Source organism: Bubalus bubalis, chromosome 13 (genome assembly GCF_019923935.1).
Source record: "Bubalus bubalis isolate 160015118507 breed Murrah chromosome 13, NDDB_SH_1, whole genome shotgun sequence".
In the NCBI taxonomy this organism is placed as follows: domain Eukaryota; kingdom Metazoa; phylum Chordata; class Mammalia; order Artiodactyla; family Bovidae; genus Bubalus; species Bubalus bubalis.
The window spans coordinates 20,307,779-20,333,614 of record NC_059169.1 but is presented as its reverse complement, the minus strand read 5'-3'; the positions used below and the strand labels follow the sequence as shown (position 1 = coordinate 20,333,614).

At 39.7% G+C, this 25,836-nt stretch overlaps 1 protein-coding gene across 7 annotated transcripts in view; it reads right to left on the bottom strand.

Annotated features, from left to right (window-relative positions):
- LOC102398488 (ATP-binding cassette sub-family C member 4) overlaps positions 1 to 25,836 on the bottom strand; it is a 171,844-nt gene that overhangs the window by 34,433 nt on the left and 111,575 nt on the right. For all 7 annotated transcript variants that reach the window (XM_045162549.1, XM_045162553.1, XM_045162554.1 and 4 more), the window contains 2 exons: positions 19,527 to 19,606; positions 712 to 862 (listed from right to left, as the gene is read on the bottom strand). In XM_045162549.1, coding sequence (XP_045018484.1) covers positions 712 to 862; positions 19,527 to 19,606 — 231 coding nt within the window. The remainder of the gene's footprint in view (positions 1 to 711; positions 863 to 19,526; positions 19,607 to 25,836) is intronic.

Here is a 25,836-nt window from a genome sequence, read left to right as displayed (position 1 = left end):
CCTTGTAGAATCTGACATGGCCTCAGTGGCCATTCTCTTTTGAGTGATTTCATGTGGGTTTTGGGCCTGGTGGCACATGACCGGTCATTCGTTTCCTGCCATCTTCTCTAAGAGCACACTGACCATGAGCACCAGGGTCAGGATCCTGATCATCAGGGAACAGGCTGCAGGCTGCTGGATAGTGAGGACCACGTCTGGTTCTCATTTCCATTGTGAACAAGGCTGTAAGCTGTTTTTTTTTCATAGGTAGACTGGAACCTGTGACCTCTTGTCAGGGATGAAGGATAACCTGTGTTGTATTAATACCAGCAGGACATCACTTTGCTACCTGTGCATCTCCTGAAAAAGATCATTACTTCTAACATGATGCACTATTTTCCTTTTCAGAAAAATGATGCAATATTTTCCTTTTACTGAGTGGCTTGTCTATGTTAGGAAGTATGTGATGAGCAAGACAAAATCGGTCCCTATCCTCACGGTGCTCACATTTGTTCTCCTTGTGCTATAATGCAAAGCCACAAATCACACACTACCAGCTCCAAGTGCCTTACGGGCCACACTGATTCTTAAGGCCCCTAATATGCAATTACCAAATGTACACTTGGTGAGAAATTCCAAGACGGAATCTGCAGGATTTCAGGGTTCTGGTTAATTATCATAAATGGAAGTCAGTCTACACTGACATCCCAACCTGAGAGCCCAGGTACTCACTTGTAGATTCTAGGCGTTTGACATCTCGTGATGTTTCTAAGAAATATCGCCGGAGAACAAAGAAAACAATGCCAAGGGGAACCAGGGGTATGGCAATCCAAGGAATCACTGCCACTGCCACGCCCACCACACCAACCACTTGTAGAAATGTCTGAAAGAGAAAATATAGATACAAGGGCCTGTTTATCCAGCATTCTCCTAAAAAATAAAATTTATTGGGTTGTTTTGCTGGATTAAACTCCTTTTCCTCAAAGGATATGTTGGAAAAAGGTGGTCCTCGTAGTGTTTACTGTACACTTACCGTGTGTGAAACACTGGGCTAAGTACGAAGTTTCTAGGTATAAGCTCTTTTGATCGACTAAGTAGCCTTAAAGCGCAGGCAGTACCATTTGGAAAAGATGAGAATATCTGAGGCTCAGAAAACAGAAACTATGAGATAGTCAGCTGTCATCCTATCACAGATGAGGAAACCATAAGCCTCAGCTATACATGGAGGGATAAAGAAGTGGTTGGTTACAAATTCTGAGTTCAGAAAAGGAAGAAACACTCAAATACTGACCTTTGAAAGTTGGAATTCTTTCGTGCTTTTCTGTCTGTAGTGACTGTTTATGAGTGCTGACTGTACATAGGTCTGCACATTCAAAGCGTCACATGTATTAACTCATTATTCATCACAGTAACCCTACTGAGCAACAGCATAATTATCTCATTTTATAGATGGAGAGCAAAATCAACTTGATGTCGAATGCAAAGCATAAAGTCACAGAGCCAGGGGGAGTCTGGGCATGAGTCACTGTGATAAATTTAATCTTCCCCCAAACCTACAGCCAACTTTCTATCATTATGCTAAAGATTCAAAGTGTGCATTTCAAACAATTATTCGATCCAGTTTTTCACCTGAGAGAATATGGTCATTATGGACAATGAGATGTGATTCTTTTCTTGGAAGCCAATGACAACCTACACCCGGAAAGCAAAATCCCTTACCCAGGTATGGTGCCATCTCAGACAGTTTGGGGCTAAACTTCTCAAATACTACCAGGAAGGGTAAGACACTCCAACACTCTTAATCTGAGCAAAAACTCAGCTTTTATGTGAAGATTTAACTGTTATAAAACTGTTAAGCATTTGGGAGACCAAGGAAAAAGTGGTGTGCTTATGAATCAAAATGAATGATATTTTCTATTCCATGCAGTATGAATTGGTAGTTGATATTAAGGAAAAAAGCTAGAATTTGCAAACTTGTGAATCCCCGGAAATTCAACTGTGTCCACCCTCAGGTCAGCCTTCTTGGAGCAAGCAGCCTGGTTAGGACATCAAGATGACTAAGACTGAGGACCCTGTCACCACCACCTGTGGAAGGGAAATCTGATGAGCTCCTCTGAACAGATGCCGTCTCTGGACAGCAGCTGTTTCTGACAAAAACACAGTGGCATCTAAATAAACTAAGTATACAAACACGGCAGAGAAAGGAAAAAAAAAGTTCTGCTTTCTGAAAAAATGTTAATGGCTTTGTGTAAAAAACCATTCAAAAAATGTGAGAACTAAAATAACTGCTTTATTCCTAGTGCACATGGCAAATTCTCTCAAATCACTGAAGAAATTCCACCATTTCCTAGATTAAGTTGACAACCAAGTGAGTGGTGGTGACTACCTCACCCTCAAATTACCAATAATAGATAATTCATAAGGCTCGCCATGGGTGCCACCTCTCCAGTATTTTACAGACATTATATAATTTCATTCTCATATCAAATCTGAATAGGGGATTCCTGTTTTAAAAGCTCAGTGAGGGTTAGTAATTTGCTCAAAGTCAGAGAATTCATTCATTTTGACTCCAAGCCTGTCCTTTTAATTTCTGCCTGCTATGGTATCCCATATACACATAAAATTCATAATAAAAAAGTTAAGATCTAAATATCTATCCCTTTTATATTTTCCTCCGTTTATCTGCATTTTCTATTTCTATTGAATTTCTTAGGGTTACACGGGTCTCTTCCATGCAGGGACCAGTCCATGTTTACTAGTTAATTAGGGCATCAGAGCCTGCTCACCTCAAACAGCAGACAGATCAGGAAAAGGTTTTAAAAAATTGAATGCTACACATTTTAATAAACACTGTTTAATAGACACTTACATATTTTAATAAATACTGTTTAAATAAGAAAAGTTTCATAAGCATAAAAAAAAACATAAAAAAACAACCCAATTTAATTGTCATAAATACATAAACCCCAAGAACACAAAATGAGACTAAGTTTTATAAGTTCAATATATACATTTGGGTTAAAGTTTCCCAGGAATTCTCTATGTCTACAATTAACACTATATTCTAATATTGCAGATTTAACGTATTCCTTTCACAAGCACAGTTTTAAATATGAGGGCCTGTTTGCCTGTTTAGCATTTAAATTCCAAATTGCTTACAGTCCTGTAGGAATTCCTAGGTATCTACCCACATTTTACTTTCAACTTAATTCCACAGGATTCTATTCCTGCTAGTCTTTGTGAAGCTTGTGCCAAAGAACATGTTTTCTATAAACAGCAGTAAAAATGTATTCTTATTTTATGCAAATAAATATGCCATCCATACTTTTGGCTCACTCCAGGCTTATTTGAACTCTCTCTCGCTCATGCTCATATTAGGCACAATGTGAAATATGTATCTAATCATAAAGTAATGTAATAAGTAGACATCACTTTTATTATCTGTGTACAGTATTAAAAAATAAAATCAGGGTCATTAAGACTGCTAACACCTCAGAAGACTCTCAAACCTTTGAATTTTCCTATCAGATTCTTAAGAATTTTGTTCCAAGTTGTAATAAGTACAAATCATCCTGACTGCCTTAAACTTCTACTGATTTACATGGAAGATATGACTTAAATACCATAAACAAGATTCATCTCTTGGCACAAGTTTCTTCTGATTTAGGGAAAGAAACAAATGCTGCCGAGTTTTGATCAGTAAGGTGTCTACTGATGTGGGTGTAGCAGTGATTCTATTTATTCTGGAAACATATGAGATAAAAAAAATTACCTTTCAATGAAATGACTATCTCATCAATTTTGCTGCTAGGATAATACAAGGTACTTGTTTTAAAATCTTGAACAGGTTACAAAAAACTCTCCAAGTATTAAAAAATAAAAGGTAATTTCTATGAATCAATATTTAGTAACCTTCAAACACAGGATAAATATTAGTAAAGGGAAAAACAAGGAAAGCTCTTCAGTGTAAGGTCCTAAATCTAATACTGACCTAGAGTTAATATTATCGAGTCTGCAGGTGTTAAGCAAAGATGGTATCTTGAATGTTCACGGGAGTTTAGAGACCAGCTCCGGTTTGGTTCCAGACCCTTCGTTTATCACCTGTTTCTCTTCACCTCACCCAACCCAATTAATTGTGTTAAATCAGAAAATGATGGGAAGTTGGTGTGTCTTATCTGTATGATGAGATCCATACACATTCTAGTATTAATTAAGTTTTCTGAATGTGTGCTGTCCTTAGGATTCATTACCCATCCCTTTCATCCCTAATTTGACTGCCTCAGATCTTTTCTGAGGCATCCACCCTGGCTGCGAAACCTGTGTAATTCTTCAGTTAGCCCTTAATCCTGAGTCAACCTCGCTCCACTGAAGAGTAAATGGTGAGATTTGGTTTACAGTTCCTGAACCAACACAAAAGAAACCATTAGGAAAACATAATGCACTTTTCCCTTCCTTTGTGTTCAGCAAATCTCAATGATCAATACTTCCTGTCGAACCTTTCTCAGGGTCTGAGCTTATTATGAAATTCAAGACACAGAGTCCATCTATTTGCTATTTTAAAAAGGGCCACCTTAATACAACTACATGCCCACAGGCCCTGAAGCCTGAGCTCCACAAAAAGAAAAACCACGACAACAGGAAGCCTGCGCACTGCAATTAACAGAGTAGCCCCTGCTCATCACAACCAGAGAAAAGCCAGCACATCAACAAAGACTCAGCACAGCTAAAAATGAAATAATTCAAAAATCTGAGTCAGTTCTAATGAGGTGGATAAACTAGAGCCTATTATACAGGGTGAAGTAAGTCAGAAAGAGAAATATAAATATCATATACAAACGCATATATATGGAATCTAGAAAAATGGTACTGAAGAATTTTTTGCAGGGTAGCAGTAGAGAAACAGACATGGAGAATAGACTTATGGACATGAGGAGAGGGAAGGAGAGGGTGAGATGTATGGAGAAAGTAACATGGACATTTACATTACCATATGTAAAACAGATAGACAATGGGAATTTGCTGTGTGTCTCAGGTAACTCAAACAGGGACTCTGTATCAACCTAGAGGGGTGGGATGGGGCAGGAGAGGAGAGGAAGGTTCAAAAGGGAAGGGATATATGTATCCCTATGACTGATTGATGTGAGGTTTGACAGAAAACAAAATTCTGTAAAGCAATTATCCTTCAATTAAAAAATAAATAAATTTATTTAAAATAAATAAAATAATTAAAAAATTAAAAGGCACACCTTAAAAATAATCCACATAAGAGTGGAATAAAATGTTGAACAAGGTACCTCATAAAAAAACTAAATAAAAGAAAGCTGGAGTATCTATCTAACTTGAAGTTAGGATGTACTGCTAGAAATAAAGGAAAACATTTCATAAGAATAAATGGTCAAAACAACAAAATTTTGTAAAGCAATTCTCCTTCAATTAAAAGATAAATAAATTTTAAAAGATTATAAAGGGCCAATTTTATCCAATAGATTTTTTCTAAACCCAAATTTATATGCACCTAATAACATAGCTCAATAGTGTGTAAGGCAGAATCTGACAAAGCTTAGTAGAAATGCACAATGCCATACCCATAGTAGAGATTTAAACTTACCTACTAATAGGATAAACAAGTTAAAAAAAAAAAAAATCAATGGAGATATAAAATATTCTTAAAAACATTAATAAACATGACCTAATCAAGAAATATACAATAAGGTAGTCATTAGATGTTCTTTCCAATTATATATCCTATACTATAAAGCAAGTATCAACAAACTTTAATGGACAGAAAGAGTACAGAATATATTCTGACCTAAGTGGATTTAATAAGAAATCAGTATCAAAAAGGTAACTACTGTATCATCAAATACTTGGAAGTTCAGTAACACATTGGAAGTATCATCTAATTCAAAATTGAAATAAAATTAAAGTATTCTGACATAAAAGAAAATAAAAATCTACAGATATTAAAATTTGAAGGCTACAACTAAGGCTGTGTTTAGATGCTGTGTATTTCCCCGCTCCACACACAAAAAGACGTTAGGCCCAGAGAGCTTCACGAGTAGATTGTGAAGAAAGTTTTACCAAATTCATCCAGGGAATTTGAGTCCAGCATTATCATAATATAAAAACCAAAGACATTAAAAGAAACAAAAATCATAATCCAAACTGTCTTAACACTAAAGGACACACCAATAAACTGAATCTAACAATACAAAAAAGTAATATTTCACAATCAAACTTGGCTAGGTAAGTCAGAAACCCACAGGGCTGGCTGTTACAAGCGATAGGCTGGAACTTTTGGGCAGGAGCCAATACTGTTCACATAGGCAGAATTTCTTTCTATTCACAGAAGCCTTAGCTCTTAAGCCCTTTCAACAGACTGAATTAGGCCCACCAAGACTATCTTAGATAGGATTCCTTACTTAAGTGAACTGATTATGCACTTTAATCATTTTTACAAAATATCTACACAGTAACAGCTTGACTACTTTTTGACTGAGTAACTGTGGAATGCTGCCCGGCCAAACAGACACATAAACTGACCCTGGTAGCTTGGTGGTTAGGATTCCAAGCTTTCACTGCCACAGCCTGGGGTTCAATCCCGGGTCAGGGAACTGAGATTCCCACAAGCTTGAGGTAAGGCAAAAAATGAAAAAAAGAAAATACGTTGACAAAAAGATACATTTCTCATGTATTTTTATGAGGTCTGCATACCTTTGATGCCAAAAACTGGCAAAACATTCCAAGAAAAGTATAAACCAATATAATTCATGAGGAAATGAAAATATTCTTGACAAAATATTAACAAATTTCATACAGTAATATGTAAAGAAAAAAATACGTTACACATTATGACCAGCTGTAGTTTATTTAAGCAATATAAGGTTAATTTAACCTGCAAATATCACTTGGTATAATTTATCACATTTAAAGATTAATGGTGAATAATCATATGATTATCTCAACAAATGTAGAAAAAATATTGGCCAAATTTCAAGACCTAGTCTTGATTTTTAAAAACAGTAAAATTCTCAGGAATTTAGGAATTAAGGGAAATACTCAGTCTACCTAAAAAACTGTAGTTAACATCATTCTTGATGGAAAAATATTGAAATAGTTTTGCCTTAATAGTACAAGAATTTATCACTCTTTTCAACATTTTAATCAAACCTCTGCCACAGCAAGGAAATAAAACTAATAAATATTGTAAGTGAAGAAGTAAAATTTACATGATTGTGGACATAGAAAATTCTATATAATTAAAAAAGAAAAATCAAGTCCAAGAAATGCAAAGTAGATTCACAAACAAATCATTATATTTCTATATATTAGCAACAAGAAAGTGGAAAGTGATCTTAAAAACAATTCCATAAATACAAGTGAAAGACATCAAATATTCAGGAATGAAGTCAATCAAAGCATTATAAGACTTTTATAAAAACTAAAAAACACTTCTAAAATTAAAGATGACCTCAGTAAGTCAAATATATAACTGACCTCAGACACTCCTCAAACTGACCTATAGATAAAAGGAAATACTAATCAAAATTCCAGAAGGCTTTCTTTGAAAACAAATTAAAAGGTTTCTAAAATTTATACAGAAAAGGAAGTGATCTAGAATGATCAAAATAATCTTGAAGACGTAATGAGTTAGAGGAATTAAACCAGAAGATGTCAAGTCTTACTAACACATACAATAACTAAGACCGCGGTATGGATAGAAGGATAAACAAATCAGTGGAACAAAATAAAATATGCCAAATAAAAAGTATACAAACTCAGACTTGACTACATAGAGTCAAATGATTTTGAATCAGGTGTCAATTCAATCCATAAAGGTGTTGTAAATAAATGTGGCTAGCATAACTGGGGAAAAAAATGACCAGTAAGCATGCATGAAAAAGAACTCTATCATTAATCATCAGGAAAATGCAAATTGATACCACAATGAGAGTAGTCATGCACAAAAAGACTAGACACAAAGCCTGATATTATGTGTTGCAAAAATTGCAAAGGTGTGGAACAACCAGAACTCCCATATATTGCTGGTGGGTGTGTAAAATGGTGCAACAATCTTGAAAAGTTTTATGGTAATTTTAAGTTAACAAATGCTTACCTTATGACTGAGCAATTCCACCCGTACATACGCATTCGATGGAGAGGAATGATAACCTATGGCCATATAAACACTTCTTAGAGAAGGTTCCCTGCTAAAAGCTACAAACAACACAAATGTCCATCAACTAGAGAATGGATACATAAATTGTGGCATCTTCATACAATAGAATGACTCAGAAAGGAGTAAGAAAGAAAAGAACCACTGAAACATGCCACAACACGGGTAGGTCTTGAAAATCTTGAAAACATGTTAAGCAAAAGAAGGCAGCGCAGAAAAACCTGTACTGCATTGACTCCATTTACTTTAGGAGCACAAAGGCAGGAAAACTGACACACACTGACAGCAATCTATCACAACCGACGGTGTGCGGACATTTACTCCAGAGGGCCAGGAGAGATTTTCTGAAGTGAGGAGAATACTCTGAATCTGGTTTTGTGTGCTAATCAAAGGAAGACTAAATCAACAGACCCAAAGCAAGAGTTGCAAGACACAAATGCATCCTGAAACTCACAAGGGGAAAACCACCTCAAGATAAATAGATTACAATAAATCATGTTCCACAACAGACTGAAGCAATATATCCACACGTAAAATGCTAAGTACAGGGTTTTAACAAAAATCAAGGAAGTTCTTCAGCACACACGCTCTTCATTTTGTTCAGAAAACTCACTGGTAGACAGCATTGAAGAAATGTACCCAAGAATAGAATATGGAGGACTACCCTGGTGCAGTGGATAAGAATCAGCCTGCCAGTGCAGGGGTTCAATCCCTGGTCGGGGAAGATACCACATGCTAAGGAGCAAATAAGTCCAAGTGCCACAACTACTGAAGTCCTTGTGCTCTACAGCATGATAAACCTGCACACCCCAACTAAAGGGCAGACACTGCGCGACGTGCCTAAAGAAAGCCCGTGCATAGCAATGAAGAACCAGTTCAAACAAAAATAATTAGGAAAAAAAAAAAAAAAAAAACAGCATATGGCCCTCAACATGAGTAAGTTATTTCATGTTTGATCATTTCTAAATATAAAGATGGCAAGGAGAGAAAGTATTGTGAATGACAGCTGCAGTTTTCGAATGGACGTCATCCAATGATGCTATAATGTAAAATTTTATGCTCTAAAAACCACCAGGAGGTTTGATAAAAATGTGGTCCTTATTTTTTTCCTTAGGTCTTAATTAGCTTCTTGTTAAACTATAAACATTATCACTGGAGCACACGTGCTGAAACATACAAAAAGCAACACCTGGTTGCCAGCCTAAGAAGGTCCCCGCTGATTAACTGTCACCAGGCTGACGCTGACGGTGCTGATTTCTAAGTGTTCTATTATGCTGGGAAAAAACCCAACCATCTCATCTTTCGTTAAAAAGAAAGGTAAACAGAGCATGTGAGTGGGCTTATGTGAAGTATATTACCTTGATATCAGAAACCCAAAGGTCAAGTGTTTGTAAATATTTCCAGTAACCAATATCATTGATTCTCCTTTCTGTTAACAAGGAAACCCACTTTAACTCTCCAGTGTGCATAAATCTCTGGGACTAGCATTTCCAGGGAATATTCTATCCCTGCAAATTCCTAACTAAAACGCTTTTGTTGATTTTAAAAGCGTGAAAATGCTGTGACTCAGTTCAAATGAATGAGTTTACTTTTAAAGAGTCCGTAAAACAGAGATCTTTCAAACAAGGCAAGGCTGCCTAACTAACAATCTCCTTTGTCCAACCGGGATTTGAGGGAGGGGTTGGGGGAAGGGGTCAACACACCACAGAAAAGCTCAAAATGACAAAGTCATTGTTCAGTGAAAGAGGCTGGAATGCTTTCTACACACTTTCCCTGACATCTCTACACAATGAAATGCAAGGGTCAGTGGTACCGAGACAAGTAAAGGCAGTTCCACTCTTTGCTTTTATAAAAGCAAGTGACCCAGCCTATTATGCTGAGTCTCAGGCTTTGTTCTCAATATCCAGACGCAGTAGCCTGTTCCTCTGCGCTTCCCTCTCTGGAAAGAAATGACTGAGAACACCCCCCTTCACTTTTTCTTTTTGGGGGGCATTTTCACTTCATAAAACTGCAGTCAGCGCGTTGTGTGTGTGCTGAGAGAATGACAAGGTCCCTGGTGGTCTCACCACGGCCGGCATTGGTGGCTCAAGAGGCCTCAGGATAAGCCCTTTGTGTCCATGAAAGGACCTGAAGAGTCAGTTATTTGAGCCCAGCCGAGCTGTTGTTGTGGGGTTTTCTAGGCAGTGCAGGGTGCGGCAGGGAGAGAGTCAGGAGTGCGAGGAGGACAGATTTGGCAATCCAGCTTTCCTCAATAAATTACAGCATTTTGCTGAATGCAAGTTTGCATGCTCAGAGCAGTCTCCCAATTTTTTAGTCTGGATAAATTCAAACTTTATTAATATGCATAAATTCTTACTGCTCATTTCTACATATTTTGCTATTGGAGGACTTCTTGAAAGTGTGTGTGTGTTCCATCCTTTTAATGCAAGTGAGTGTGCGTGAAAGTCACTCAGTCGTGTCCGACTGTCTGCGACCCCATAGACTATACAGTCCATGGAATTCTCCAGGCCAGAATACTGGGGTGGGTAGCCTTTCCCTTCTCCAGGGGATCTTCCCAACCCAGGGATCGAACCCAGGTTTTTAATGGAAAGAGTTCAGGAATAATTGAAATTCCTTGCTATATGTTACCTGAGATCTTGAAGCTTCAGAAATTCTATGGAAATATTTAGCTCTATTCCCCACTGCCCCCCAACCCAATGAGCCTACATTAGAAAGTGTCCATTAGGGACTTTCCTGGTAGTCCAGTGAGGCTTTCCTAGTGGCTCAGACAGTAAAGAATCTGCCTGCCACACAAGAGACCTGGGTTCATTCCCTGGGTCAGGAAGACAACCTGTAGAAGGGCATGTCTATCCACTCCCGTATTCTTGCCTGGAGAATTCCATGGACAGAGGAACCTGAGAGGTGATACAATCTTTGGGATCGCAAAGAGTTGGACAGGATTGAGCAATTAAAACTACCTTTCACTTTAGTGGTCTAGTGGTTAAGATTCCTCAATTCCAATGCAGGGGGTATGGGTCGATTCCTGATCAGGGCATTAAGATCCCATAAGCTTCAGAGTGCAGCCAAAAAGTGTAAAAATCCATTAAAATCTTCAGGGATTACAAACCTAGAAACACTGTGATACACATTCATGTGGTAATACACACGGGTCTGGAAACTGTGACAATTACTTTAGTACAACATAATGCATTATTGGATTATTTTTCCTAATTAAAAAATATATGTGGCATTTAAAAAAACTAACCAGCCATTATTTCGGAGAAGGCAATGGCAACCCACTCCAGTACTCTTGTCTGGAAAATCCCATGGATGGAGGAGCCTGGTGGGCTACAGTCCATGGGGTTGCTAAGAGTCGGACACGACTAAGCAACTTCACTTTCCCTCTTCACTTTCTTGCATTGGAGAAGGAAACGGCAACCCACTCCAGTGTTCTTGCCTTGAGAATCCCAGGGACGAGGAAGCCTGGTTGGGCTGCTGTCTCTGGGGTCGCACAGAGTCGGACAAGACTGAAGTGACTTAGTAACTTAGCAGCAGCCATTATTTATCATTTAACATGTAGTTAGATGTTACACCAAGAATTTTATCGACTCCATTATGTCTACCGAACAAATTTTCTGAAATTGGTCATATTATCTCTATTTTATGGAGAAGGAAAGTACACCTTTTTGGGACAAAGGGAGAGATCTAGCATTCAAGACTGGAAAGGCAGACCTTGGGGTTCCCCACTCCAGCACTTAAAGCTCTTGGCATCATGAATGATTACCAGTTAACATAAAATCTGTATATGATTCAATATACCCTCAGACCATGAAAACACCAAGTTTTTCCTAGAGATTGAAGAACTCTGCAAAAAAAAAAAAAAAAAAAACATTTTCAGGGTTCTCACATCATCAGAATCACACTAAATAGACTTCGGCAACTGGGTTTTTTCAAGCTTTGTAGTGAACAGTCAGTAACTATAATTTCACTGGACAGGCAACTGAAGAATCAAACTAGCAGTGTACAAACACGTGACTGCCCCTCTGTTAGGATATGAGGATAACACTGCCATCACCTGAGGGAACAGACTGTATCACAGGGTAGAATCCCGATTAAGAACGGAGGGTTTTCATTAGCCACACCTGACATCATGATCTGGCTGTTCCAAAGATGAACTTGGACAAACCAGTGCCTCTTCCTGTCTTCCCTACCTTGTCAAAACCCCAACATTCTACCACCATTCCAAACCAAATTCCTGTGCTGAGGACACAAGTCATCCTATGTTCTGACCCCCGCTGGGCCTCTCCATCTCTATCTCCTCCAATGACTGATCCCCAACTTCACAATCCAACTATTTACGCTATGCCGGCCCCACCAACATCCTACACTCTCCTGGGCTCCCTGCCCTTTGTGCCTCCTCCATCCCTAAATAAGGCCCTGGAAGCCATCCCCAACTCCCCAGGCAGGGTTTCAGAAGATGCTCCTTTAACTGCTGCAATCTAAATAGATGGCCAACGCTAGAGTAGTTCAGAATCTTAATGTTTTGGTATAATTTTGGAGAAGGCAATGGCACCCCACTCCAGTACTCTTGCCTGGAAAATCCCATGGATGGAGGAGCCTGGTGGGCTGCAGTCCATGGGGTTGCTAAGAGTCGGACACGACTGAGCGACTTCACTTTCACTTTTCACTTTCACGCATTGGAGAAGGAAATGGCAACCCACTCCAGTGTTCTTGCCTGGAGAATCCCAGGGACGGGGGAGCCTGTTGGGCTTCCATCTATGGGGTCGCACAGAGTCGGACACGACAGAAGCGACTTAGCAGCAGCAGCAGCAGCATGGGTATCAGGTCAGAGTTTCTCTGTATAAATCCCATCTGTAATGCATCGTTGAGAACATCTACGACAATTGTGAAACTCTCATCACAGAATTCTCCTTTATTTCTCCAATTCATCCCTCACTCCCACACATCTGCTGTCTCATTAACATATTTTCTATTCAAGCAAAGCCTTTATTTATTAAGACCACCCAGAATATCCAACTTGCCAGACAAACAACTCTTGCACTTGGAATTCACAATTTAACACTTCCGATAAGTACTGTCATCTATGAAATTCTAAAATCTAATTTCTATGATATATTAGTCTGTATTTCACTGAAGAAAGTACACTTGATTCCTAAATATTTGAAGGAAAAAAACAAAGGTGTCTGCTGGTCTTAGAGAATTGTGGGCAGGTTAATCTATTCAACACAGTGTTCAAGAAGCAAAGACACAAGAAACAAAGAAATAAAACAAAGCAGGTCTTTCAAATAATTACAAAACAGTAAATAAATTCTCTTTAGGGAGTGAGAAGGAATAAGACAAGAAAAAGTATATAGAAAAAACACTTTAGAAATAATAAAAATGAAAATTATCAAGTATCTTTCAAGGTTTACCAAAAATACCCAAGGATGAGCAGAATCATCAAAAATGAGCTTGAACACACTTGGCACTAACTACATCCTTTAAAAAGAAAGCTGAATAACCCGCTTCACACCTCGTCATACCTACTCTCAGCTGATGACTGAAAGAAAAGACTGCTTCCCATTGGGCACTTGGCTTCCAGCCACACCTCCAACCCCACCATCCACAGGGGTCTCATCTGGGATCAAAGGTCACCTCCTTGAAGCTCCACCCACTTCCTGACTCAGGACAAGGCACTGCCTCCAGCACCCCAACCCCCCACCCATCTAGTTTGCTTTCCAGGACTTCCTTCTGCAAGTGATGAATTCCTGGAGGGCTCCCTCTCCTTGGGGGGCTGGAGAAGACTCATGAGGGGAGAGCTTTGTACCTCAAGGACTCAACTCTAACCCTTGTTTGTTGAAGGGAAAGAGGAAAATATGACCCAGCACAACCCCAATCCCCACCCCATCAATACTTCCATAAGCTTCTGAGGTTCAGCTCTGAAAATCATTCACTCTCTCTGGGAAAACCTGTCCTTCTTCACAGATTCAGTGACTATCTGCTAAGTGACAGATATGCAGGTGCCACACTCATTCCAGGTTTCTCTCTGTTACTTCCAGTTAAGCACAGGATACCTCCACCTGGAGGTCCAGAAACATCAAGGAAGATCTGAGTGTGGAAATCACATTTGTCTCACATGGAAATAAAGCCTTATCCATTCTCCTAAACAGTACACTCTCACAGTAATGCATCAAACAGTACTGTACTTGATGACTGTCTCACCACGGAAGACGGGAATTAGTTTCATTCACCTCCATGGCTCAGCTGGTAAAGAATCCGCCTGCAATGCGGGAGACCTGGGTTTGATTCCAAGGTTGGGAAGATCCCCTGGAGAAGGGAAAGGCTACCCATTCCAGTATTCTTGCCTGGAGAATTCCATAGACTGTATAGTCTATGGGGCTGCAAACAGTCAGAAACGACTGAGCGACTTTCACTTCACTTCGTCCACATTCCAAGCCCTGCCTGTGCCTGCTACATGGAACACACTCAGTGAGTGAAGACAAAGGCTTTACTTTTTCCATCCCACATCCCAAGCACATAGAAGTCCAATAAAAGACTGCTGAAAACGAACCAAAATGGAAGATATGTAGATATGATGTAAGATATGTAATAGGAAGAACTCATTTTATGAAAAAAAATTTCAATGTTTTCCATTATTATATATCTAGTTGCAAACAGAACAATACAAGTACTGTTCAGTGCAAACTGAAGAATATAACTGCCCATCAAATGTTATAAATATACTGTATATTGGAATGATTAAGCATTATTGGAATGATTAATCACTGAGAATTATTTAATCCTAAATAAAATTAAAATTTAAAATTAAATACTACAGAAACATTGTAAATATTATGTATGTATGTACCATTAATTAATCACTGTTAAGAAAATGAGTGGCTATATTTATGTTGCTTGTACTTACGTTGTGCTATTAAAAATATCAGTCATACACTAAGAATGTGAATTTTAATGGACCAGTAGTTTGCTTGTTTGTATTTATTCAAATTCAGTATATTCTGAAAGTCAAACCCTTCTTCAAAGAATTCCTTCCATGTTGAAATCTCTCACATGTGAGATATTTTGTTTTAATGAGGGAAGAATACCAAGTTGTGGCTTCATAAATGACTTGGTTTTTAAAAATACTGTTAGTACTCAAAGCTGTTATGATTTTTGAAAAAGCAAACAAACAAACGAGTTTCAACAACACCTTGATAAACCAGATTCGTGCTGCCAGCCACTGGCTAACTTATCTGATAAGCCCATGGCAACCCTGAGGTAACCTACAGACTGTTGTCATTTTGTATAAATTATTTATTTCCTATGATACATCCAAAAACTTCCCTCATTTCTGGCCTTTCCTTCCAGAAGGCCTTGGCAGCCAAAAATTTCTTTCTGTTCATTCACTCTTGTTCCGTACCTGTGTCAACTCAGGTTCCCAAATCCCACACGTTACCCCACAGGTCCTCTGGAATTCTCATGGGAATGCCAGACAGTTGTGAAGCACACTCGCTTTAAAATGAGCTGTGTCATTCATCAGCATGGATATGGATCACTCACTAAAACTAAAAATGAAACAAAAAATAAACCAAAACCCATAAATGTTCACACAAATTCAAACTGAAGTCCAAGGGAAAAAGTTAAGGAAATAGTTTCTATCTGCCCAGCAAACTGGTTCACACTTTAAAGAGCATTTTCGCATCTTAGTCCCTTTGTTAGTGAAATGAATGATAAAATCTGACTTCTGACTTCCTCACTGGAGAATTACCTTTCCTAACCCTTGATGAGGATTCTGTTCTGTTTCCTTTCCCCAATTCACCAGCAGCAGACTCAATTATACTACAACCCAATGGTCCATTTTCTGAACTCTTACTTTCAAGACCAACAAAACTGTCATTGTCTTACAGAAAAAGTGATGAAGCACACATGCTCTGGATTAAAAAATTCCCATGGATAAGTGTAATTACATTATTTCTATATCTATTTGATTTTAATTCTCCTGTAAGGTATTATCACATGCTAATCAGTAAGAAACAAATGTTAAACATGTCAGTGTTGGTTTGAATATTTCAAAGTGGAAAGATATCTTAGCTTTGAATTTTGATTTGTATTCTATTTCTTTCTATACATCCTACCAAGTTCTTTCTGGCTCAATCATTAGAGATGACATGTAGATCAGGAAGGACCACAAGATAAAACCAAGGTTAACTTCTTGATATGGTAATTCCCAACCCTTTCTAAACTCAGCTGATGGGCTTAAGAGGACTGGCGTTGTGTGAGCTTCCCTGAGCACAGGGGCAGCTGCTAGTTACTAAGATCCTTACCCTAAGAATCCGATGAGAGGTATTAAAACCCAGCTTCTCCTGAGGTCGGCAGCAGGTTTTGCTAAGGACATTAAAATCAAAGGCAGACAGGAAATTTTCAATCTCAGTTAAGAAGGGGGATGACAAAACTCTTTAAACAAGCTGATGGGCCAGACAAGAGACCTTCCATTTCAGATTCCCATGCACTTGAGAGGATGTTACTGGTCACTGAGATAATACTGAGGATAAGTCAAAGTGGATAAAATGTCCATTCAAAAAATCAAACAATTCCTTAAAAAAAAAAAATACTAGATCAACTTCTTAAGAAAACTCATAAGGTGAGTCAAGCTGATTGTCATTTTGACCTTCCTTTGCTTTAATTCAGGAGCCTATTTAGAAATGTAACGAGCAACCCTCTTCATTCGGCTCAGCTAGCAGAGCTAATAGGCTTCTAATTAATTTGCAGAAGATTGCTGTTATAACTAACAAGTTTTAAACATTTGGTTGATTGGGGAAAATGAATTGAATATAATGTATTTGATTTGGAAAATTAGTTTTCATTCTATGTGCTTACCATAATAGTGTTTATTTTAAGTTTACATGATTCCATTAAGAGTCCCAGATCACACCACGGAGTTCTTTTCATCATTACAGAGTCCTACCCAACTTTAAAAAAAAAAAATATATCAATTTACATTTTTTGTTGTTGTTGGCCTTTCATTGAGGTCAGGTTAACTTCATTTTTCTGGCTTTAATAAAAATCTTCTCTTGCTAATACAGCAACAGGCCCAAATACTTCAAAATGATCCCAGTGATACCTCGTCAAAAGCCCACTCATCGAATGCAAATCCTCTGGAGAAAGGCTTCGGCACATAAAGTACGATGAACCAGTTACCGCATTGTTTATTAAGTTTCACTTGATTCCTCCTGACAACCATTTAAACAATGAATGTTGGGAAATGTCCCTCAAAGAATCAACAACAATGGCAGGGATCAGGGCTTTTATATATAGCTAATACTATTTTTAAAAGGAGAAAATATTTCTTCCTGAAGGGATTATGGCTGCCTTATTAAAGACACCTGCAAACAAAGCAAGTGACAACAGATCTTTATCATAATTGATAACTGAGTCATCTTTTATACAAAAACTGCTTTCTTGGAGACAATAATACAGAGATTTACCATTGCTGTTAGATTCAAGAAATCAGCTAATTGGGACTACTGGTATTTAACAATGGTGTGTTCCATCAAGATTAAGTGAGACCCTTGTCTCTCAGGTTAAAAAGAAGAACAGTGAGACTAGAATTTTCTCCTCACACTACTGAGAATGTTGGACACTGACGGCAGGTGGCATCTATCCCTGTTCCTCTCGAGTTCACACAAATATATGTGGTGCATTATCATTATGAGGACTAATTATAATATATGTGGTGCATTATCATTATGAGGACTAATTAACCATGTGCGAAGCACACAGTGGGCCAATCGGCTCTGGAAACCCAATCTTGGCCCGGCTAGCAGTAGCAAAGACACAGAAACTTCCACAAAATCTTCTCAAAGTAATTAACAATCATGCTCACAAAACGGGACTCTTTTGGTAAAAAGTTGCTTCTGAGGATAAATTATGTAGCCTGGTAGGACTCAAACATATAAGTTTGCAAAAGCAGTGTCGGGGTGGTGGGGGTGGGGGGGGGTGGGGGGGGGGCGGTGCGTGGGGAGCAGAATCAGACATCTTTGCAGTAAAAACTAGTTTGCTTCTAAATCACAGCCTACTTCACATTGGTTGACAGTGGAAGCTTTCTCCCATAGGCTACACCTGTACAGCCAGATATTCACTACACATTGTTTGTGACTTACAGGAATGCCTAGAATAATTTCAGGCCAAATACTGATTTTTCTGACATAGCTACCTTTCTAAATTATGTACTTTGGACTCCTTTTATAGCAATGGCTCCTGAAGAGAGCCTAAGTTTTGATTTAGAGAGCACGTGAACACTGAAGTAAGACTGGGGAGCTGGGAGCATCAGCACGAGGCCGTACTGCACATCCTCACCACAACATTTCTCTCCTTCCTGGCCTTAAAATGGGATCGTGTTAACTGGCACTTAAGAGAAAGTGAAAAGGGTTTAAATCCAGGAATTATTAGCAGCAGCAGCAGCAACTGGGATTTTAGAAAATATACAGCTTTTGATAAATGCTATATATTTGGTAAATCCAAAATAAACACTTAACAAGGTCCCTGTAGCCTGAATAAGTGAAAAGCAGACAGGGAAAAAACAACAGGGAAAAAATCCCAATGAGCAACCGTACTGAATAAGCAGATGAGAACTGAGATGACCTAACACCATTCTTTAGAACCTCCAAGTTGACAGACAAAACAAAGGCTGGAGAGAAGGTATTTCTGTGGGATTATAGGATTTAAAAAAAAAGAAAAAAAGACACCTTAAGATACAGCAATCAACATGTTAAAAGAAAAGCTGCCTACACAAACAAAAAAATACATTTTCAGAGATGACTTTGATCCCATACTCAAATTATTGGCTTAAAGGTACTTGCTTTTAAAGGCTTTGTATCTTCCATAACTGCTCTCTATTGTCCTTGTTAAAGTATTATTTTCACCTTATTATTACTAATCTTTTCTTTGTAAGTAACCACACCTAGCTTTATATAAAAAAAAAAAGGTGCAGTAAATATTTGTCCTTTGTGGTAATACAATGCATAATTTAGTTAATCTAAGCTATCTTTCCATGAGAGATAATTATTTCTATATTATGAAATGCACACAGTAAAGGGAATCCACGCCAGACACCTGGAAGGCAGAGGGAGAACCACTTACCCTGCATGTCGCTGCTTCAGACCAACCTTGACGTGACTGTGTAGCCACTCCTGCCCCAGGTGTTACTCATGTTAACTTACTTAGTCTCCCAGTCACAGCCGCACCTTTCTCTCACAAACATGGCATTATTTAAGATAACAGGACACATCACCAGGCTAAAATACCCACCCTCAGCCCCTGAGAAAACGCCTTGAGAAAAAGGTACTCTGCTCTTCACTGGGAGAACTCTAACTGGGAGACTCTTAAACATTACCTGGATGAAATCAAGAAATGTCAGCGGCAGCAAGTCATCCATATGCCCAATGTCTTTGGAGAAACGATTTAAAATTCTTCCTGCAAGAATAGGACACAAGAAATTACTTATTTCCCCAGCCAAGCCCTTTAACAGAAACAATTCATGGACAAATCAAAATAGCATTTTAAATACATATGTATTTAATATATTAGTGATTCAAATTAAATAAGGCAGTATCAGTGATGAAGAAAAAATATACGATATTACCAAAAGAGAGTATCAGGAAGAGTTGAAGGATTGTAGAATATTCCCTCCTTTTCTGTTTATACTATTTAAGGATTCAAGTGCTAGCTTGGTAAATTACAAAGTACATAAACTAATAATCCTAATTGTTACACTAACTATGGTACCAGAATTAATTTTGCTAAGTGATACTGTTTTTTTTTTTAAAGTAATTACAACCTGTCCTCAACTTTTTAGCCTCCAGGATGGTGCAAAAGCACTTTACATTTTGGGAAATTTGGGGTTCTTTCAATTTCAAGCTGAGCATTTACTATTGGGGTGATGATAAGCTGTTGCTTTCAGAGGTATACCAGATGTGACAAACACACAGCTCATGCTTTACCATCCAAGATGACCAGAGGGATGGAGGCAGAAAACAGAAATATTACTTGATGCCTAATGATCACTTCCTATCATTGCTTCTATTTCCCCTCTCAGAATCCACCCAAACAGGATATCCTAAAGGCTGCAGGACTGGAAGAGGAGAATTAATTTTTGGTCTTTTTAATGATTACAGTCAAAGAAATTGAAGTAATACACAGAGGAATGCATGCATACACATACATGCACTTGCGCACTCACACACAATGCACAGAGGTTTGCATGTGTGCACACACACACACGCAGACTCTATTCTGGGACAGTAGCTCGAGAGATGTGCGTTTCTCTACACCCCTAAATTTCTTTTGTAATAAAGACTCCAGGAAGCCAGCCTGTAGGTAAGATGAGGGACCTCTACCTACACTTCCTGATCTCAGTCACAGGTGACTTTCTCCTGAGGCTCTTGACACCAGCCACAGCTGGACGATGAATGAGCCAGGGCCAGGTTTCCACTGCCGGGATGAGCCTGCTCCACTGTCCTCCTCAAGAAGCCTGGCTCATCGGAAGCACAGGTATGCCCACACCAGGAGCTGGAGGCTACTGCACTTGGCCAGCCAGACCTTCACAGGCTGGGCCTCAACTTTCCTATCTCACCCTTAGGAAACACAGACCCAGAAACTGTCTTTTCGTGATACCTTTGTTGGCCCCAGTAACAACTTTTCTGAGCCTCTATGAATGCCTGCTTTCATACAAGGTGAGTCTCAGGATTAAAAGGGCTCGTGCTGTTGAAAGAATTAAGTCACAACACCGGGTGAGTTAACAGATGCCCAACCACCAAGGTGAGACATCATGTCACCTGGCAAAGCCCACCAGGTGCTGCAGGAGGGCCCACTTGGTAAAATGCAGACTCTGATTCAGGAGTGCTGGGGGAACTAGAGGGTCTGCATTTCCTCCAAGTGGCCCTTCCTGCTCTTTCCCAGGTCACACCTCGATGGGCTCTCTATCAGTTCTGCTTTAGGACCATTAACATCAGATGGGCAATTTTCCCACACATTCTTACCTGTTTTGTGGAGCACCTAGTCATTTTTAAACTTCTCAAAGTAGCAATGCCAAATTCAGGAATATACACATCAAAAAAAAAGTTAAAGATATAGTTTAAATTTTATGACTTCTTCATTGGAAAAACACAGCTTTTTTAACATAGGCCGAATCTGGAAACGAGAGAGTTTGCTATTTGGATTTAAAAACTTGACCCAGCTTTTTGTTTGGTGTCTGTGGGGGCACTTTGTCATCTGATGCTGTGCAGGCTCATGGGATACACAGGAGGGGACAGAGCAGTTAGAGGGATGAGGGAGAGCGGGAGCAAGCAGAGGACACGCAGCGATGACGGAGTTACAGCTGCGGCGGGTGACACCAGAGCAGGTGAACTGCAGGGTTAGGCTAACAACTTTTCATGGAGGAAACACAGCCTGAGCGCTTGGGAGGAGTGCAGGAGATGGACTGATGGAGAGTGGAGTTTGTCCAGGTGGGAGGAATGACATGTGTGTGGACTGAGGGGTGAGAAAGGGCAAAAGCAGGGCAAATATTTGCCTCTTTGATGGAAAGGGCATGCCCTCAGGAGTGCTAAGATAGGAGAGAGCTGAGTGTGAACGGGAGTGGAGGACGAGTCCAGTGTTAGGGGGCCTGTGCTGAAAAATTCCCTTCAGTCAGAAAGAGGCCTGACTTCTCTTTTCAAAGCCATGGTTGTGAGAAGGACGTCCTGAGGAGAAGGCTAGGTGCAGAGAGGAGGGAGGACCAACTTACATGAGTGACCCAGGGGAGTGACAGTCTGAGCGCTCCCAGAAGGCGGCTGAGGACCACTTCTGTCTCTGCCACTGTTCTCACAGATCAACCCTGCACAGACTCATCAGCGTGCCTGTGGTACACACCAGAGCTTGGGCGGCATTTTCTCCTTGAGGTCGTGCCTTGTGGTCACCCCTGCTTGGTTTCTAGAACACACCACCACCACATGAGCACTGAAAAGTGCCAGAAACCACGGATGAATCATCTCATCAAAACGCTTGAGAGCCATGTGGTCCCTATTTTACAGAAGAGGCAGTTTAGGCTTAGAGGCAGGAGGAAATTAACTCACTGACATTCGGCTATAAAACAGGTCAAGACTTGCATCCAGGGTTACAGAGACTGAGAAAATTCATGTCATCACATGTATGACATAGAGCTACTTTAGCAGACACATCTAAAAACTCTATTAAGTATCTACTAATAAGAATGGCTGATTCATGTTGATGTATAATGGAAACAAACACAACATTGTAAAGCAATTATCCTCCAGTTAAAAATAAATAAATTAAAAAAAAAAAAAAGAGAGAGAGAATGAGTCAATAAAATTACAGGCAGGGCTGGTGTTAAGGCCAAACTGGCCTCTGACAGCCCGGCCCCTTCTGACTGGCTAATACATGCTCCACTGGCTGCTGAATGCTTTGAACATTAAAATAGACGAGTTCCTCGGAATTCTCTCCTGGCTAACCATAATTAATGGTTAATATCTCCACCTCTAAATTAAACTGAACAAGTTACTGAAGACTCAATGAATGGAGTAAGAAGTGAATAAGCGCGTGAAAGAAAGAATGAACCAGTCTAAGAAAAGTATAACTGATTAAGAAAATTCAGGGCTCGAGAACCCTCTCCAAGCCTCATGCTATCCTGTGACACAGGGCAAGACCCATCACCTAATGTTAACTATGGCAGGGCACTGACCTTGAAGGAGTGGATACACCTTGCATATTGCCCCAGGAAACCACCTGTTGCAGTCGCCATAAATGTTTTTCTACAGAGAGTAGTTTTTTACATCGCCTAAGCACGGTGGGGAGAAAAGAGGTCAGGAAGCTAGATCAGGCTAGTTCCTTTACCCCTGGATCTTGTGCACATGTCATGTGAGGAGTCTGGCTCACGGCTCATAGAAGGTCAGGACTGGACAGACTAGCGCACAGCAACAGACAGTAAAAAGACGATGGCTCTGAAACACTGTGAGCCTGATAAAAACAATGGAGCATACCCACTGGAAAATGCCTACAGCTTTCATGATTTCTTAAACCATGAACCGGGCTTCCCTGGTGGCTTAGATGGTAAAGAGTTTGCCCGCAATGCAGGAGACCCGGGTTTCATCCCTCGGTTGGGAAGATCCCCTTGGGAGGAAATGAGAACCCACTCTAGGATTCTTGCCTGGAAAAACCAACGAATAGAGGAGCTGGGCGGGCTACAGTCCATGTGGTTGCAGAGTCGGATAGGACTGAGCAACTTTCACATACATACATACGTAAACTATGAACCACAGGAAGTGGGGTGGCCACATTCCTTCTTAGGCAATTAAGAAATGTCAATTCTGAGGGGACAGGACCCCACACATCATCACAGGACTCCTCCAATCACAGAAACACACCACTTTGCCTCCAAGGTATTTTTCCCGGCACACTGCACCTTGACCAAGTTTCAGGACAAAATGCACAGCTTTCAGCTCATACATCCCGAAGAATGAGAACTGGGGAGTTAAAACACGGAGCAGTCTTGCCTGGGAAACGTGCACCCACAGAAACAAAGGTCAAAAGATCTGTTAATCAAGTCATCTGAGCAGGGACACCCCACTTCTTCAAAGGCAAGTTATCAGGAAGTTGCCATTCAGAATGCAAAATCAACCCTTCCCTCTCCAATACGCGTACAAGAACTTGTAGTGCTCAGAAATGGGACAGCAGAACATTTGGTGTGAGAACATGACTAAACTTGAAGACAATGCTTCCTCCCACAACCCATCGCATGTAAAGTGACAGAAGGTGAGCTGGAGTGGGATCAACCAACACCCAGATCTGATCTCGGTGTATCTCCAGCACATCATTTTAATTTCTGGGAACCCCCGACAATTGTTACACAAATGTGGTTGGGTTGTATTAAGTGTGAGAGCATGGGCCTTTGTTGAGAAGGAAAATGAAACACACAAATGGAGAACACCATTAAAAAAAAGGGGATTAAAAAATTATACAAATAAACTTATTTATAAAAAAGAAGTAGACCCACAGAAATAGGGAAGGGAGAAAAGGGATAGACTAGGAGTTAGAAAATAAACAATAAAGAACTACTGTATAGCAGAGGGAGCTACATTTGATAACCTGTAAAGAATCTGGAAAACTATGGATATACGTATATATGAATAACTGAATCGCTTTGCTGTACATCTAAAATTAATACAACATTGTACATCGATTGCACTTCCATTTTCTTTTTAAAAAAGAGGGGGAATGGAAAAATCATTTTCACTACTGTATTCCTTCCTTTAAAAATTAGATAAAAGCTGTAAGAAGTGGAAACACTGTTCAAAGAGTTATAATTCTACATAGTGTACTATGAGTCATAAAAAGCTTTTGGATGGGAATTCTCTGGCGGTCTACTGGTTAGAACTCTAGGCTTTCACAGCCAAGGGCACAGGTTCAATCCTTACTCAGCAAACTAAGATCCTGCAAGTCCTGTAGAGGCCAAAAAAGAAAAGGAGGCGGGAGGGAGCATAGGAGACACATTCCCTCTTGGTCAAACATTCCTCACATTAAATTGTGGGCTATTCAAATATCTCACAAACCCTTCTTCCAGTCCAGCTGCCACCCTCTTCACACATCATCTGGTTTCTAAAACCAGTATCTTTCCCTCCATCCTCATTCATCTTGACTTCTTCTGTGGCAGCTAATCCCTGTAATGACTTAAAAAAAAAAAAAATCATCCCAGGTTCTGGTTTCCGGGATATAACTATTTTCTAATACCTCTCTTCATTCCCGTGACCTGGCTTGCACCTGCCACCCTTATATTTGGAACTCTATTCCCCAGAATGGTCATTTCCCACTGGTTCCGCTATCATCTGTTCTCTAAGGACAGTGACACCTGAACCAGAATTGGCCCCGAGTGTCTCTTCATCAGGATTCCCTGGTAGTTCAGATGGTAAAGAATCTGCTTGCAACAAGGGAGACCTGGGTTCGATCCCTGGCATCCCATTCCAGTATTCTAGCCTGGAGCATTCCCATGGACAAAGAAGCCTGGAAGGCTGCAGTCCATGGGGTCGCAAAGAGTCCTTTCATTGTTGCTGTGTCCAGCCGGTGGGATCTCTTCCCTTGGACATCTCACTGGCACGCACCCAGTAACACATTATGCAGTGAGAAGCTGATACATTTGCATAAAATGTTTAACACAGCAAATGAATATTTTAAAAAAGAATTTCAACATATAAGAAAACCTTTACAGGCTGTATCTTGATTCCTAAAACTTTTGCACATTAAAAGAGAAACTGAAATCCCAATCCATATTGAGTTTTGATACTTTGAGACAGTCCCTCGGCTTTGAGCAACCAGAGGCCAGGCCGTCAGCACTGAAACAGGTACACAGCAAGGATAGAGCCGACTTTCCCAGCGCCAGGCAGGTTTATACATCAAATAACTTAATCAGAACACAAACTGTTCTTAGATTTCTGGGGAGGTAATTAAATACCAATTCAATGCCAATTAATCACAGTCAAATAAGAGTCTGTCAGAGAAGAACTCTATACACATGCAGGCTATTTAATGGTCAAATACTTGGCAGGATCTTAGTTAAACAATGATTCATTAAGCCTCCTCTGCCACACAATGGCCAGGCTGAACTCCAAGTGAAAGAATCGAAACTCTTTTGTTCTCCCATAAAAAGACAGCAAATG